This window comes from Pocillopora verrucosa, chromosome 10 (genome assembly GCF_036669915.1).
Source record: "Pocillopora verrucosa isolate sample1 chromosome 10, ASM3666991v2, whole genome shotgun sequence".
In the NCBI taxonomy this organism is placed as follows: domain Eukaryota; kingdom Metazoa; phylum Cnidaria; class Anthozoa; order Scleractinia; family Pocilloporidae; genus Pocillopora; species Pocillopora verrucosa.
Window position 1 is genome coordinate 788184 of NC_089321.1, and position 17622 is coordinate 805805.

Sequence of the window (17622 nt, forward strand, 5' to 3'; positions counted from 1 at the left end):
TGACCGGAGATCGCCATGATGAGCGAGCCGCGATGGACTTCAGCATGATCATATTCGCTCAGACACCGTCATGATTAGAATGAATTTTAACAGTTATGCCAGTTTGGTTATATTTTTCATCATTTCTGTTTTGTTTTCGAACACTGAACTTTATATACTATATGAGTGTAAGCTGTGTTTGATTTTTATTTCCGTACGTAAGCGTGCAATCTAACTGAGCGTGAATCAATCTTTAAAACCTCGAATGCCTATTTTGTTTTTCCCTTGAGGATTTTCGTATCTGCTCACGTTTTAATAACGTAAATTACGGCGCCTGGTATGTTTATAAACCTTTGTTTGATTCTTCTGTTGCTACTTGTCGGCTCGCTTCAGTTCCGAAATTTCACTTTCAATTATCGGAAAAAAGCTAAAAAGAAGTCCCGGAAAAGCTCGAACATAGTACAGTTTGGCAGATGGCGTGACAGCTTTAGCTCAGCTCTATGCTTTATACTCTCATAGAGCACGCTCTTTCAACCAATAACAGTGCGCGTTATATCCGAACTTTATTATAATCTAGGCATAAAACTTTTGTCTCAAGCTACATCATGCCCTGTGAAAAATAAAGGCTTTGTGTTTATTATCATTATTATTATTATTATTATTATTATGTAATAATAAGCAGTTAGTAAACTAAACGTGAAAGTAAGAATGGAAAATCAGTGCGTTTTTTAAATGATGATTACTTTTTTTGTTGAACCTAGAATCCGGGTTACTACTGCAATGTGTCCCTCGGTGGTCACTGCAATCCCATTCAGAATAAAGGACTCTCCCATATGGATAAGAGTACTTCGCACAAACTCACCATCTCTAGTGTATATCCCTACATACAAGATGTCTGATTCCTTATTACCGGCCACGACGACTTGTTGACTTTCCCTGTGAAATGCAATTTTTGGAGATCTCAGAAACCTTTGCAGATCAAACCTGTTTAGATGGTCACCCTGTTCGCTGAATATGTGAACACCTGGCGTCGAAAGCCATCCTTCCACCACCATAACTCTACCATCACTTACAGTAGTGATGTCGCACGGGTAACTCAAGATTTGTCTTCCAAAACTGCAAACAAACTGACCATTAGCCTCATAAACATCCACAATCCCATAACTCTCTCCAGAGTTTCTCTTCAGTACCACCACTTTACCACTATCGCTGACTGACAGTTTGCATTCGCAGCCCATTGTCCTGACGCGAAAACTGTTATGCTCGTCAGCAGTTTTGTTAAACTTAGAAATCCAGTATGAGTCCTCACAACTGGTTTCTTTGACCGGCACATAAATGTTGTCATTCATGTCTGCGACTAGATGAACCACCCGGTATGTAAAGGATAGCTGCTTACCCATGTCATCTAAAAGAGGAGCAGGAACTCTGAAACGTTGCACAAACATGCCACTCTTGTCAAACACCTTGATTGTATTGTCACAGTCTGCTACAATATATTGCCCGCTTGAGTTGGTAGCGATACCACTCGAATTATTTAACCTGTGCTCCTCTTCGCCATAATGACCAAGTATCCATGACACACTACAGTTCTCCATACCCTGTCTACATAGTATTTTTGTTACTCTCCGGTCTCGCAGCAGATCAACTTTCTCTTTTCCTGTATCAATCATGGGCCATTGTGGCAATGGTTCTTTAACGGATACTGTTTGTGTGACATCGTAGACGACACGATTGATAAGACAGACACCGGAAATAACTTTCCGTCGTTCTTCTTTGCTAAATAAACCCTTCACTGCCATGATACCTGTCCTGAGCTGCTCTTGAAGACTTTGCTGAACCACCGGCAGACTGTTTAGCTCTTCGATACACACTCTACATGATGCTACAGCATCTGCGGGATGGTCTATTGTTTCTAATTCTGTTGCCATCACTCGGTACTGCATTGCTAAGATGCGGTCAGTTGTTGATAATGCTTCATTTGAAAAAGCAATGGTTGCCATTTGACGAGCAAATTTGAATCTGTCTTTTGCAGTGGCGAGCTGCCTTGTGGCATATTCAGTAAGCTCATCCCTCGACCTAGTCTCTTCAAATACTTCATACAGGTACTCGATTCCTTCTCTAAAGGAGCTTATACTTGTTTTCAACTCTTTCTTTGATATTCCATCCAGCTTAGACTTCACATCGTCAATTTCACGTATGATGATGCCGCGAAGCTGTTGATCTGTTACGTCGCCATATTTAAGTTTTTCTGCTACTTTTTCTCTGCCTTTCTCCACAAGCCATCCAATAGTAGTTTTAAAAACTGCTGTTATCATCCAGTACATGATAGTGACTGGGAAAAAAACAGGAAATTGAAAATGTTTTGCAGCTTATGAAGATTCCTTCGATATTAAAAGTTTTTCTCGATTTTTCCGGCGCGAATGAATCGAAGGCCTATCAACAACTAGGTTCAAAGTTTGTACACTAACCGGTAAATATTCGACGAAAGAAATGAAGACAATTTTGTCGATATGTGTTCAAAGTTAGACAGTTAAAATGAAGCAACCCTAAAAAATATTCAACTTCTTAAGTTGTTTTCCTCGGGCAACTGAAGACACAGCGAAAAAATACAACTCAAGGAAACATCATTCATGGCAAATAAACGACAGCTGGAAAGATAGCAGATAGCTATGAATACATTATGACTGTGAATGAAATTGATCTGATGTTTTGAGCCAGTTCTATTTTTTGACTAATTAAAGAGGATCAATTCATTTTCTTTTTGGCTCTATCATAATTAAATGCAAACCTTTAGGCTAAAAATTGTTCAGTAAGAATTCCATCATGGAAAGTAACACAATAATATGCGACCATGCTAAAATCAGCGATAAATTTTTTTCCAGAAAAGGAACAGGAGAATGTGAAGCTAAATTTTTCGAGTAGTTTAAGATGCAGAGAAATAATTCAAACGGAGAGACGCCACCTGTGGCTAGGAAATCAACAAAAGCTGAAAACAAAACAGACGGGTGTGAATATCATTACAATGATGAATTTGAACTGTAATTAATAACGTAGTCTACATTTCAAGAAGAATTTCTCCTCGAGTGTTCAACTCGATAGCTCACGAGTGAGCACAGCGAACGAGTGAGATGTCGGTCTTGTGGTCTTCGTCTCAGTCTTTCATCTATATTATGCTCACGTGGGTGCACAGTTCCTTCAAACGAATGATCTCGTCATAAATGTGACCCTCCACGGGCAAACAGAGAATAAGGTGAACGAACGGCAGCGAGAAAACTGACACGCCGGCTTCGCAGCGGAGCCGGTGTTCATGGTTTGCACGCCTAATTAAAATTTTCTATCGCTCAAATTGCACGTATTACAGAGAACAAAGAAGTGTGTCGAGCTCGGCGCTGAATGAAATGAAACGCTGGCGAGTGAAATAGCACGCCGTTTAAGCGAGTAAAATGACGCAGTAGCCGTGTCTAAAATTTTCGTAAGCAGCGTACGCGTGCAACCCTGCACGCGTGTCCATCTCTCATTTTTACCCAACTGCAACTTCAGCGTGGTAAGTACGATCTATGTGGGATGAACGAATCTAGGAGACCATCGTTTTGTCAATAAGACATGTTTTCCGTGTGACGATTGCTAGTCTGGTCGTTCTAATCAGGAAGGATCAAGAGACTACAACTCCTTTTTCCAGTCTTCTTGATTCTCTTCAAATAAACATCAAAGCTTTGTTTTGCATATTCTGCTTTTTCTAGAAAAGAAATACCGGTAAGCGCCCTTTTCTTAATCAGCGCCCTGTCCCTAATTACCGCCTTGTCTCGAATTAGCGCCCTCCTTTGAGGTGCCAAAAGTAAGTAATCGCCCCAAGCGCTAAATGGAATCATTACAGTGAATGCCACTGCTGCAATTATACAGGGTCTAGGAACACGCTTATTAAAATATAAAATCATACAAATACATCCAAAGAAAATTGTCTATCAACCCTTTCACTTAAAGAAAGGAATCACATTCAGCTTCTCCTTATAATAACCTTACGTCCTCCGACAAAAATATATAACGAGAATAGACAAATAGACAAGTTTTACCTCGGTATAAGAAATGATTAGCAGCTAAAATCGTGAATTAATAATCGCATCTTGAAAAGAAATATACCTACACGAGGTTGAGGGTCAGTGATGATTAGCCTAGAATCATGAATGAGATTCCTAAATTGATAAGCTTTGTCTATCAAGAAGAACCGAAACTACGTTACATTCGTTTGCGAATGTTCCAGGGTCTAAAAAGACATAAAGTGAAAAACTCGACTAAGTGGCAGAAAAACGTCGCTAACAAGGTATATGATTCTGTGTCCTATCTAAAACGTATTATGTGTTAAACTGTTTTATAATTAATTTCGTAAGGAAAAAAAGAAAATCCACATAGCAAACAATCCAGACAAGAACGAAATCAGATCATACACTTTGCAGTAGACCTCTCTTGAAAGTAGGATTGTTCAAAACCTTACGCCCAAACCAAGAGAAAGTAAGGGGGTTATTTTCTCAGGCCTGAGTTGATTCCGCAAAATGAATGAGGAAACAAGTCAAGAACATTTGCATCAGTTTTATAGAACAATCAACTGATATCCTATTTTGTAATCCATGACGCCGGACTCTAGCTTGACATATGAAGGTCCTAGAGCTGCAATGCGTCCTTCAGTGCTCACTGCAATCATACAGGAAATAGCCACTTTTGTAGATAAAAACGCTTCGTACAAACTCACCATCTTTGGTGTATATTCCAATACAGAGGAGCTCTTTTTCATCGTCAGTACTAGCCAAGACGACTTGTTGACTTTCCCTGTGAAATGCAATGTTTGGAAAGTGAACAAACCCTTTGAGATCAAACTTACTTAGATGATCACCGAGTTCGCTAAATATGTGTACACAGTGGGAAGGCGTTTAGTCCACCACTGTAACTTTGCTATCACTTACAGTGCTGATGTCTCGCGGGCTCTTCAAATTTTGTTCTCCAAAACTGCAAACAAACTGGCCATCAGTCTCGTATAGATCCACAAAATGATAGTCCTTTGTATAATTTCCTTTCAATACGATCACTTTGCCACTATCACTAACTGACAGTTTACACAGATTACACTCGAGGTCCATTGTCCTCTCGCGAAACTTGTGATACTGGTCAGCGGATTTATCAAACTTAAAAATCCAACGCTGATGATTCTTTTCTTCAACCAGCACATAAATGTTGTCGTTTATGTCTGTCGCCAGTTTAACCTTCCAGTTTTCTGTAGATAGCTCTTTACCATTGTCATCAATAAGAGGAGGAAGTCTGAAACACTTCGCAAATTTGCCACTATTGTCAAACACCTTGATTGTCAAGTCATAGTCGGCTACAATATATTGCCCGCTTGAGTTGGTAGCGAAACAGTGAAAGAGGCAGGTCAAAATCGTTACCAGCTTTTAAGTATGTCTAAGAATAATAACAGTCCATCAGAAGCTTTAAATAGTCACAACAGAAATAAACGGTTTTAAACATAATCACTGATTCTTTATCAATTCAGAATTGTTTTAAAAGGATAACGAAAGACTTGTCTTTATCATAAATTAGAGATGACAAAAAATTATGAGGGGGTAATTCACTATTGTGTTACTGCATGTATTTCTCGTTGGACTAAGCCTTCACCAAAGATGTCAAAGCGGAGGAACGGGGAAAGTGCGGTTTTTGTCAGAAACTCTTAAATAACTTGCTACATTACTTTGTGTTCATTCAGTTTACTGATTTTCACTTGCCAAGGTTTAACTTCTGTGTCTTCAGTGCCACGAATTAATCTGTCCAAAAATAAACAATCTTCAACCTGTTTGGGTCACCGAGTGATAATCTGTTGAACTCACCGACATTTTTAAGATTATTTAAAAGTTTTTTTTTCGCCCTAACGTTCAACTTACAGTTTTGATAGCAAGAAAACGAAAAGGTTAATTAAACCGAAAGGCTACCTTTAATTTCATAGCCTTTCCCAAGTTCAAATAAATTTAATTATTTCCCGTCTCTCGCACTGTGTGAGGGCTTTAAGAAAGTATTGGGGATGGGTATATTTAAGATAACGACTGGGACGATCAAATGAACAAGACAATGGGGTCATGTAATCACGAGGTTGATCTACTGCTCGACGAAAGACTCTTACATTGAATAAATAGGCCAAGTTATTTCCATTCTCTACTCGCTTATCTTTCCGGCGAAACGAATTGTGTCGAGCTCAGCGCTGAGTAAAAATGGCACGCAAGCGAGTGAAATAGATCTCCGTTTAAGCGAGTTAAATGATACAGTAGCCGTGTCTGAAATTTTCTTTTCATTAACCGGGCTTTCGTACTTTTCTCGCCCTGCCATCAAGCCGCAAGCCTTTAAGCGAAATTTGGAAACAAATCAACATGCGCTCACAAATTTTCATTAATAGTAGGCCCTTTGAATTGGCGGTAAAACTAAAACAATACGATCAAAACAATTTTTAACGGTCTATCAGCGCTTAAACTGAACGCTCAAAAACGCAAACGGTTCAACAGTGGACGTGTAGTGATATGAATCATTTGTTGGAGTCAGCTTTCATATGGCTCACGACTAAGAGCAAAAATTTAACATGATGGGAAAACAATTTGTTAAATCAATAGTCCTTTTTATCAAACTGAGGACGGGAGTAATACGAAAAAAGGGCGGAAGTTGGGAAGCAAAGGGCTGCAAAAGTACGGGAGGTGTGAGAACGTGGTACGGGAAGTTGGAGGCTGTGGGGCAAGAGTTGTACTCGAAATTCAACGAAATCATACAAAAAAAAAAAAAGAACGAAAGGGGTCGAAAACAAGAAAAAATTCAGCAAGTGGTAAATTTTGCCAGTATTGACTATATTTCAGCTTTCACTAGATACAAAAAAATTACGTTTTTCATTAGCGGGCAAGAGTTCCATCTTGCCCGCTTGAGTAGCCAAGCAGAGCAAAGGACTCGCATTATCTCATCCACATGCTCTGCTAGGTATGAATTAATTAGCATTTACTGACAAGTTTGATTTGATCTCCAAGGATCATTATACTAATTTTTTACCATCCAACGCGACAAAGTTCACTGCAGAAATTGGTCTTGTTTGAAAATTGACACGCAGAAAACAACAGCCAAATACAATACTAAATTTGATTAATGAAACATTCGACAGGAAAAGCACAAGTGTTCAAAACTACTTAAGCAAACACTGGGCCTATCACAGCAGTAACTGTCCAAGCATTATGCTTAAAAGAAAGATAAGGCTAACGTTAAGATTATCGAAAAAGAGGAACACCACAATTAAAATGTAAAATGACGCATATACATGTGAGAGAGACTGGATATCAACCTCTTTCACACACACAAGAGAATCACATTCAACTTCTCCTTACAATATCCATACATTATCCAGTAAACAGGTAATGAGAATAAACAAATATTTCAGCTTATTGCTGTGTCAGATGTGTCACCTTGCCATGACATAAAAAAAATATTTCCTCTCAGTAAAAGGAGATGTATGGCAGTTACAACGTGCAATTTTATTAATACATCTAAAGAAGTGAGGACCACAAGGCTGATTGCCAAAAAAGCATCATATCTCAAGCTAAGCCTAGAGCCACCAATAAAGTCCCTACATGATCTATGATGTAATGCTTATTTTCCAGGAAAATTTCAAAACCGCATTGCATTTGTTCAATTAAATTCCAACGCATCAAAAGTTAATAAATTGAGGATATGAAACCTTTCATTTTGGGCATAAAACTTTAGTCTCAAGTTACATCATGGCGTGCGAAAAATAAAGGCATTGTGCTTATTATGTTAATTGTATGATTATTGCTGCAAAGTACCAATCCATCCTTAAAAATGATTAGTCTGTAAACTAAACGTGATTTTTAAATAATGCAGGTAATTTAGTGTTAACAACTGGGTTGAAAACGTAAATTAGCCACCGCAAAGGGTAAAAAAGCTGACGTTTCGAGCGTTAGCCCTTCGTCAGAGCAATTTCGTTTTCAACCCAGTTGTTAACACTAAATTACCTGCTATACTCTCCCACCGACGCAGCACCACAGTTTCTTTAGAAACTTACCCCTTTATTCATTTTTAAATAATGATTACTTTGCGTGTTGCATCTTCATGCTGGGTTAGTACTGCAATGCGTCCCTCGGTGGTCGCTGCAATCCCATCCAGAATAACGGACTCTTCCATAGGGATAACAGTACTTTGCACAAACTCACCATCTTTGGTGCATATTAGTTCAGTCAGGAGGTCTGAAATATATTCCTTAAGAGCGGCCACAATGACTTGTTGACTTTCCTTGTGAAAAGCAATTTTTGGATAGGTCGTAGACATTGGCAAATTGAACTTGTTTATATAATCACCTTGTTCGCTGAATATGTGAACACGTGACGGAGCGCATCCTTGCACCACCATAACTCTGCCGTCACTTACAGTAGTGATGTCGTACGGGCTCCTCAAGATTTGTTCTCCAAAACTGCAAACAAAATCACCATTAGTCTCATATACATTTACAATCCCAAAATTTTCTTTACAGTAACTCTTCAGTACCAGCATTTTACCACTATCACTGACTGACAATTTACATAGCTTAAAGTCGAAGCCCATCCTCCTGATTTGAAGCGTGTGATGCTGGTCAGCGGTTTTGTTAAACCTAAAAATCCAGTTTGAGTCCATACGACTCTCCTCGCTGACCAGGACATAAATGTTGTCATTCGTGTCTGTGGCCAGAGGAAACGACCAGGTTTTAATTAATAGCACCTTACCGCTGTCATCAATAAGAGGAGGAATTCTGAAACGTCTCACAAAATTGCCATTGTTGTTGAACACTTTGATTGTCAAGTCATTGTATGCTACAATATATTGCCCGCTTGAGTTGGTAGTGATACCACGCGGATTATTTAACCCGTGAACCTCTACGCCATCATGACCAAGTATCCATGATACACAACAGTTCTCCATTCCCTGTTTACCGAGTATTTCTCTTACTCTCCGATCTCGCAGCAGATCAACTCTCTCCTTTCCTGCATCAATCTCGGGCCATTGTGGCAATGATTCTTTAACGGATATTGTTTGTGTGATATCGTGGGCGATACGATTAACAAGATATGCACTGGAAATAACTTCCAGCGTTCTTCTTTGTTAAATAAACTCTTCACTGCCCTGATTCCTGTTTTGAGCTGTTGTTGAAGACTTTGCTGAACCACTGGCAGACCATTTAGCTTTTCAATACACACTTTACATGGTGCTACAGCATCTGCGGGATGGTCTATTGTTTCTAATACTGTGGCCATCACTCGGTACTGCATTGCTACGATGCGGTCAGTTGTTGATAGCGCTTCATTTGGAAAATTGGATTCCACTCATTTCGAAGCTTCAACATCCCCCCCTCTCCCCGGCTGAGTAACGCACAGGCATTTGACTGTCTTCCGGGGGAGGAGAGAAATTTTGAACCCTTCCTGGGTAGAGTGAGGAACTTAAACCAGAGCTGTCATGTGAAAAAGGCATTCTTTTTTCTCCTGGTCTTTCTTAGGACACTAGTTTCGAAATTCAATACTATTTTTACATGATTTGTACGCATCTTTGCGACTAGGGGTGAGATTCTGATCGCACATTCCAGATTATTGAAGAGCTGATGTGAAGAAAACGAACCACCGTGATTCAATACAGTTAAGTTGCACGCGTTGTATCGAGAGAATGTTATTAAGGAAAGTCATGAACAAAGCCATTTTGTGATATCCAAGGTTCGCAAGAAAGAAATTTGTTTCTAAATATCTCCTTGTAATTTCAGTCAGTTTTCTTTTTTTTTACTTTTTTCTCTTATCCTCACAAGAGAAAAATCCGCATGACAAAATGTGACTGTAACAAACAGAACTTTGGGAGAGATCTTTGTTGCTGTTGCTGAACCTTTTCCTATTCCTTAAATTTTGGATCTGCATACTAGCTTTTCCTCTGTTGTACTTTATTATCAATTTCGACTTTACTTTCTTTCCTTTCTTCTTCTTTTTTTTTTTTTTTTTTTTAATCTTGAAGATTCTGCAGGCTGATACCCGGAAAAAGACGGCCGTTTTCTTCCTTTTTCGTACTCTATTACCCTCCATCTCTGGTGCCCTAACTCTATCTTTGATTTTTGTTGTCCTGATTTCTTTCTTTATGAAATAGAAAACCTCGAGCAACTCCACGATGTAAGTCAGCTCCTTCTTGTAGGCGTAAGAATACAGCAAAGTCTGAAAGCTCTAATGAATCAGGGTAATACATAGTAACTTTCACGATTTCTCTTCATCTTTTTCTTTCATTTCTACTTCAAAACTCTAATCTTTCTTGTTCACTCTACATCCATCTCAGCCATTTCGTCCCATCTTCCTATAAATTAATCGTTAATTCACGACTGCCGATCAAAAAATTCAAATCAAACGCACGAAGTGCATTTGATTCGAATTTCTTTATCGGCCTAAGTGACAATTGTGAAAATTGTAGTTTCGTTTAGGGTGCGCAAAGCGGATCTCAATAGAAATTAGGACTATGCTATACAGTTTCCTGTTCTCACAAACGCAGATGCACTTATGAAGTTTTTTGATTATTTTACCCTAACTTGTTATCAGTTGACTGTCGTTGGGTTAGGGAAGGGGTAGGTGTGCATTTTCTCCGACAGTGATTCCAAGTTCGGTTTTAAAGTCACAAAGATACTTATGTAAAGCGAAACCAATTTTTTCCAAGTTTGGTTTTTTTCTCAAATTTCTTGTAGAAAGCGCAATCTCTTTTTACTGGATACCAGCTTACTCCATAGGAAGTCACTTCGGTTTTTTTAGCTCCTCTTCACGATACGTTTGACTTGCTACAACTGAATAGCATACACTTGATTTCTACTTTGTACATAAGTTTATCTTCTACACTCAACCTGTTTAACTCTATCTTCCTTAGTTTGACTCCGTTCTCGATTTTTTTCATCCTCTCCAAACATCGTGTTTGATTTCCAGATCAGTTATTCAACTCTACGAAATCGTTCTAACCTAGCAAATTCTAACCGAACGTGCAAGATTCTAAGGGACTCTTCGCGCCGACTGACCTTACCTCAGATCAAAGAGCGTGAAGCAGCTAAAGCGATTTGTTGTACAGTTCTCTGTTTATTAGTACTAACAGCACTGATTAAAACTTCGAAGAATTAATTCGCACCGTAGAAATATTCAGTTAGCCACACATTTAGTTAGTTTACCGCTTCTACGAGCTGTTAATCAAACGAATCCACAGTCAAGGGTTACAGATCTATTTTTTGACCACGGTGCATAACAAACTTTTTTCGTTATCAACACAGCCACGCTCTGAAATACCTTTCATTCCAATGTTTTGTGCCATCATGATGCAAAACTCACTTTTGTGAAGACTGCCAAATATCTGCTAAGTAAAATTTAAAAACGAATAATAGGCAATGATAAATCAATCTTCTGATTTCAAAAAAGATGAAATAAAGTGGCAATTGAACTTCATGTCAATTTTGGTCTAGACTCATACTTGTGATTTCAAGGCAAATCATGCGTATGATTTCAGACCAAATTGAATTCCACTTACTTCAATTACCATTATAAATTAAGTTATTGCGGTGATCTTGTATCTTGCGGTTTTTTCCTTTTTGTTTCGTCGTCAAAGTTTTGGTGTACAGGAAAACAAATTAGTGGCGCTGCTTTTGTTTCTTGTTCAGTAGCCTGCGGTGAAATAATCAATCAGCCTTGTCGTTTGAACATTTTTATGACATTCATTTTGGTCATCGTAGCGGTTAAGGGTCCATAAGATGTTAAAGATTGAAAGTTTGAAAAGAAAATTGATGTAGCAAAACTTTCAAAGAGGTTACTGTCAACAAAATAGGGTGCCTCTTGGAAAAATCGTCTTAAGCGCGGTACTTATAAAACAAACCATGAAGAACTATATGTCACTATGGAGCTTATAAAGTATAGATTCCGAAAATAGCAAAAGTTGTCAAAGTTTTTGTTTCGGTGGGCACACAACTTAAAAGCTTCCTCGATCTAAAAAGCAAAAGAAAACGGGAAACTTGAAAGAATTTTGACCAGATTTTATTGGCAGTGACCTTAAATGAAACATTCAGAAGATCGATAGTAAATCGACTTTATGTACAGTCCCTTCAAGTATATGGCATGGCGCTCTGGTCTATCCTCATTTGTGTGTGTAAATCCGGCATGCATGGATATAAAACATATTGCAGTTTCGATGTTTCGTCCATTGTTCGCGGTGCTCTGGCAGTCAGAGCTTCACAATATAAATGAATACACCCGTCGTCATACCTCAAAACTTAGTATTTCTCTTCAGTGCGTCTGAATCGAAGGCATTAAAATTATTGACTCGGTGATTGAAACACCAGTAAGTCGCTATCTTCTCTAACACTGTTTCAAAAAATCCACACAGCATCTGTGAACAAAATCGAACATGACTTCGTAATCTGAAACGTCTCCATAGTAAGGATCGTGTATTATCAACTCTCCTTTAGATCATATGTTGCAAACAGTTTTACCTCCGCCCGCGCAGTGCGGTCATTTGGTTTAAAATTTTCATTCAGATCTCGCACATTGCTCTCGTCAAAGGCCAATATTAGATACCTTTCGAAGTCAATTACATCGTAAGTCGTGAATGAGATAACATGAAACATGTATACAGTGTCAACAGTCGGAATTATCCAGCGAGCAAAGCGAGTCACGTCAAACGTCGTCCAAGGCCATATTGATCACCCTTAGTATTTTTGTAGGCAATTTAGTGCTAACAACAAGGTTAAAAACGTAAATTGGCTGACGTTTCGAGCGCTAACCCTTCGTCAGAGCGATGGACCAGGGGCTAACGCTCGAAACGTCAGCTTTTTACTCTTTACGGTGGCCAATTTACGTTTTCAACTCGGTTAACACCAAATTACCTGCTATACTCTCCCACCGACGCAGCACCACAGATTCCTTAGAAAATTACCCCCTTTTATTCAGTATTTTTGTATGTGACAATAAGAAATAAGACCACGCATCTGCAAATGCTTCTTTTTAAATCACACAATCACAAAGCTAAATGATACTGCTAGTGAATTAATGTATAAGAGAATATATGAACAACTTTTAAATCTTTCCGGAGAGGTTTCAAAAAGACCTCGACTTCTCGAAGAAATCCGAGTAGTTTTAAAATATATCTCCTAGACCAGCCGAAGAATAATGTGCAATAACGATCTATCAGCGCTTAAACTGAACGCTCAAAACTGCAAACGGTTCAACAATTTTATGAATCATTAGTTGGAGCCAACTTTTACATAGCTCACGACTAAAGCTACTACCGACAACGTGCGAAAATTAAAAGTAATGGAAAAGTAATTTGTTAAATCAATAGTCCTTTTTATCAAACTGGAGACGGGAGTAATACAAAGAGGGCGGGAGTTGGGAAACAAAGGGCCGCAAAAGAAAGGGAGGTGGGAGAACGTGGTACGGGAAGTTGGAGGCTGTGGGGCAAGAGTTGTATTCGAAGTTCATCGAAATCATACGAAAAAGAAGAACCTAAGAGAAAACAAGAACAAATTCAACAAGTGGTAAGATTTGATGATAATTGACCATATTTTAATTTCCACTAGATACAAAAAAAATTACACTTTTCATCGGCGGGCAAGATGTAACTCTTGCCCACTCGAGTAGCCAAGCAAAGCAAAGGATTCGCATCATCTCACCCACGTGCTCTGCCAGCTATAAAATAATTAGCATTAACTGACAAGTTTGATTTGATCTACAAGGATCATTATCCTAATATTTAACCATCTAAATTGGTCTCGTTTGAAAATCGTCATGCAGGAAACAACAGCCTAATGAAATACTAAATTTGATTAATGAAACATTCGACAAGAAAGCAGAAGTGTTCAAAACTACTTAAGCAAACATTGGGCCTATCACAGCAGTAACTTTCCACGCATTATGCTTAAAAGACGGATAAAGGCTAATGTTAAAATTATCGAAAGATAGGAACACCATGATTAAAATAAAAAATGACGCACTTACATTTAAGGGAGACTGGATATCAACACTTTCACTTACAGAAGGTAATCACATTCGACTTCTCCTTAGAATATCCATACATTATCAAGTAAACAGGTAACAAGAACAAACAAATATCTCAGCTTATTGCTGAGTAATTATAAGACGTGTCACCTTGGCATGATATAAAAAAATTATTTCTTCGCATTACAAGGAGTTATATGGCAGTTACAATGTGGAATTTTATTAATACATCTAAAGAGGTGAGGACCACAGAGCTGGTTGCCAAATAAGCATCATATCTCTAGCTAAGCCTGGAGCCACCAATAAAGTTCCTACATGATTAATTATGTAATAATTATTTTCCATGAAAATTGCAAAACTCCATCGCATCTGTTCGATTAAATAATAGCGCATCAAAAGTTAATAAATTGAGGCTATAAGAGTGTTTTCACTTTAGGCACGAAACTTTAGTCTTAAGTTTCATCATGCCGTGTGAAAAATAAGGGCATTGTGCTTATTATGTTAATTGCATGGTTATTGTGCAAAACACCAATTTATCCATTATAATAATTAGTCTATTAACTAAAAGTAAAAGTAAGAAGGGAAAATCAGTACATTAGTACGTTTTTTAAATAATTATTACTTTAGGTTTTAAATCGTCAGACATGATTGATACTGCAACGCGTCCCTCAGAAGTCACTGCAATCCCAAATGGAGCTATGTTGAACTCTACCAAATGGATCGAAATACTTTGCATCAACTTACCATCATTGGTATCTATTTCTATATACAAGATGTCTGAAATCATACCCTTAACACCAGCTATGACGACTTGTTTACTTTCCTTGTAAAATGCAATTTGTAAATATCTTAGAGCCTTTTTCAGATTAAAACTGTGCAGATGGTCACCTTGTTCGCTGAATATGTGAGCACACGACGGATCCCCTTTTTCCACCACCATGACTCTGCCATCACTTACAGCAGTGATGCCGTACGAGTAACTCAAGATTTGTTCTCCAAAACTGCAAACGAAATGACCATCAGTCTCATATACATCCACAACAGACCATTTCTTTGTCACTCTTCAGTACCACCACTTTACCACTATCACTGACTAACAGTTTACACAGCTTAAAGTCGAATTCCGTTGTCCTGACACGAAACCTGTGATGCTGTTCAGCGCTTTCGTTAAACTTATAAATCCAGCGCTCGCGACTCGACTTTTCTTTGACCAGCACATAAATGTTGTTAGTCATGTCTGAGGCCAGATAAACCGGCCAGCTGTCAATCGATAGCTCTTTACGGCTGTCATCAATAAGGGGAGGAAGTCTGAAAAGTCGCACAAACTTGCCACTGTTGTCAAACACCTTGATTTTCAAGCCACAGTCTTTTAAAATACAATGCCCGCTTGAGTTGGTAGCGATACCACTCGGATTATTTAACCCGTGCTCCTCTTTGCCATCATGGCCAAGTATCCATGATACACTACAGTTCTCCATACCCTGTTTACAAAGTATTTTTGTTACTCTCCTGTCTCGCAGCAGATCAAATTTCTCTTTTCCTGTATCAATCATGGGCCATTGTGGCAATGGTTCTTTCTGGGATACTGTTTGTGTGACATCGTAGGCGACACGATTGACAAGACAGACACCGGAAATAACTTTCCGTTGTTCTTCTTTGTTAAATAAACTCTTGATTCCTGTCTAGAGCTGTTCTTGAAGACTTTGCTGAACCACTGGCAAACTGTTTAACTCTTCAATACACACTTTACATGGTGCTACAGCATCCGCGGGAATGGTCTATTGTTTCCAATACTGTTGCCATCACTCGGTACTGCATTGCTAAGATGCGGTCAGTTGTTGATAGCGCTTCGTTTGAAAAAGCAATTGTTGCCATTTCACGAGCGCGTTCGAATCTCTTCTTTGCATTGGTAAGCTATCTTGTAGCAGATTCAGTAAGCTCCAAGTCTTTCATGCCTTCAGTGAGTGACACAGTTTCCGCACATGCCGCTTGTGCTGTATCCACGCCATACTCACTCTTCGACCTTGTCTCTTCAAATGCTTCATACAGCAACTCGATTCCTTATCTAAAGAAGCTAATACTCGCTAACAAATCTTTCCTTGATAATCCATCCAGCTTTGACTTCATGTCATCGATTTCTCGCACGATGATGCCGCGAAATTGTTGATCTGTTACGTCGCCATCTTTAAGCTTTTTCGCTGCCTCATCTCTGCCTTTATCCACAAGCCATCCTATAGTCGCTTTGAAAACTGCTGTTATGATCGCAGACATAATGGCAGCTTGGAACTTAAAAATCAGAAGACATTGAGAGCTTTTCAGCAGCGGGATTCTTTTCACAATAAGTTTAACCAATCAATTATAATTAATGCTCTTCATAACATCAGCGAATAATTAGCAAGATAAAAAAATAAAACTGTGAGTTTTTTGTTCTGACTCGAAAAAATCAAAGGAATCTTGAATCTTGTTGTGATTATCCCACGTACGCTCGTCTATCGTGTCCTATTTAGGTTGAAAACAATTTCCAAAATTTTCATAACTTATGGTCATGTACAGGGGTGAGATGTTAAAATACTTCTTGACCGAGTTTGACTTGGCCGGATTTTTTTTGTTTTTGAGCCGACCAGCATAGTAAGAGGAGAGCGACCCAATTACTTATAATGGAGGTAATGAACATTGAATAAAGATGATATGAAAATGATGGGGATGGCAACACCTTAAGAGTAGCCAAATACTCTGTAGGTAGACCTTATTGGAAGAGCAGAAAAAAGAGGAAAAATATTAACAAAAATACTTAATATGGTTTACATTTAAAAAGCTGACCACCAGAGCTAAAGAGGGAATCTTACCCAGGGTTAATGGGGAAACCTTTGCTGAGATACCTAACCACTGAAAATATTCCAGAATGGGCAATAATGCAATGAAAAAAACTCTTATTGTTTTGGTAATTAATCAGCTTGAAAATGTACAGTCTATTCATATTATTATACAAGAAAAACAACAACAACAACAACAACAACAACAACAAAGTAACAAAGCCAAAACCTTTATTTAGACTTTGCCCTCTGGGCAATACCGAGTAAAAAGTATTAATTGGCCAAGTTTAGAACGGGGTTCTTTTACATTCCTGTACAAGGGCTCCTATTCATGAAACATGTTATTTGGAAATTTTTATCGCCCCATTTTATAGTGATCTTGAATAATTGTGAATTCTGCAATTTTACATTTGATTTCCTCCACATACTATACATAGTTGTACACATCATTTCTATGTTTCAAACTGCATTTAGAATATATAAGCAAATTATTTTCCGTTGGTGCTTTAATTTACTGGAAGTAATTAGGGTATAATAATAAAAAGCTAAGTTTTTGCGTTTTTCTCACGATGTAGTCACGTGTGATGTAGGTCGCGACGTTTCGACTGCATACTGCTAGTGTTCTTCAGGCGATGAGGTCGACTGGTCATGCGTGATCTTATAAAGCATGATGAAGAAGACTAGCTGTATGCAGTCGAAACGTCGTGATCTACATCACACGAGACTATATCGTGAGACAAACGAAAAACTTAGCTTTTATTGTTATTTACCACGATAAATAACCACAA

At 38.4% G+C, this 17622-nt stretch overlaps 1 protein-coding gene across 1 annotated transcript; it reads right to left on the bottom strand.

Moving 5' to 3' along the window:
- Window positions 1-707: 707 nt before the first annotated feature.
- Window positions 708-2590, bottom strand: LOC136283929 (uncharacterized). Its single transcript, XM_066173501.1, has one exon. The coding sequence runs from the start codon at window positions 2301-2303 to the stop codon at window positions 708-710; it is 1596 nt and encodes a 531-aa protein (XP_066029598.1). The 5' UTR covers window positions 2304-2590.
- Between the last annotated feature and the right edge of the window lie 15032 nt (window positions 2591-17622).

Coding starts and splice junctions, on each gene's coding strand:
- LOC136283929 (XM_066173501.1), bottom strand. CDS start 2,303: ATGTACTGGATGATAACAGCAGTTTTTAAAACTACTATTGGATGGCTT.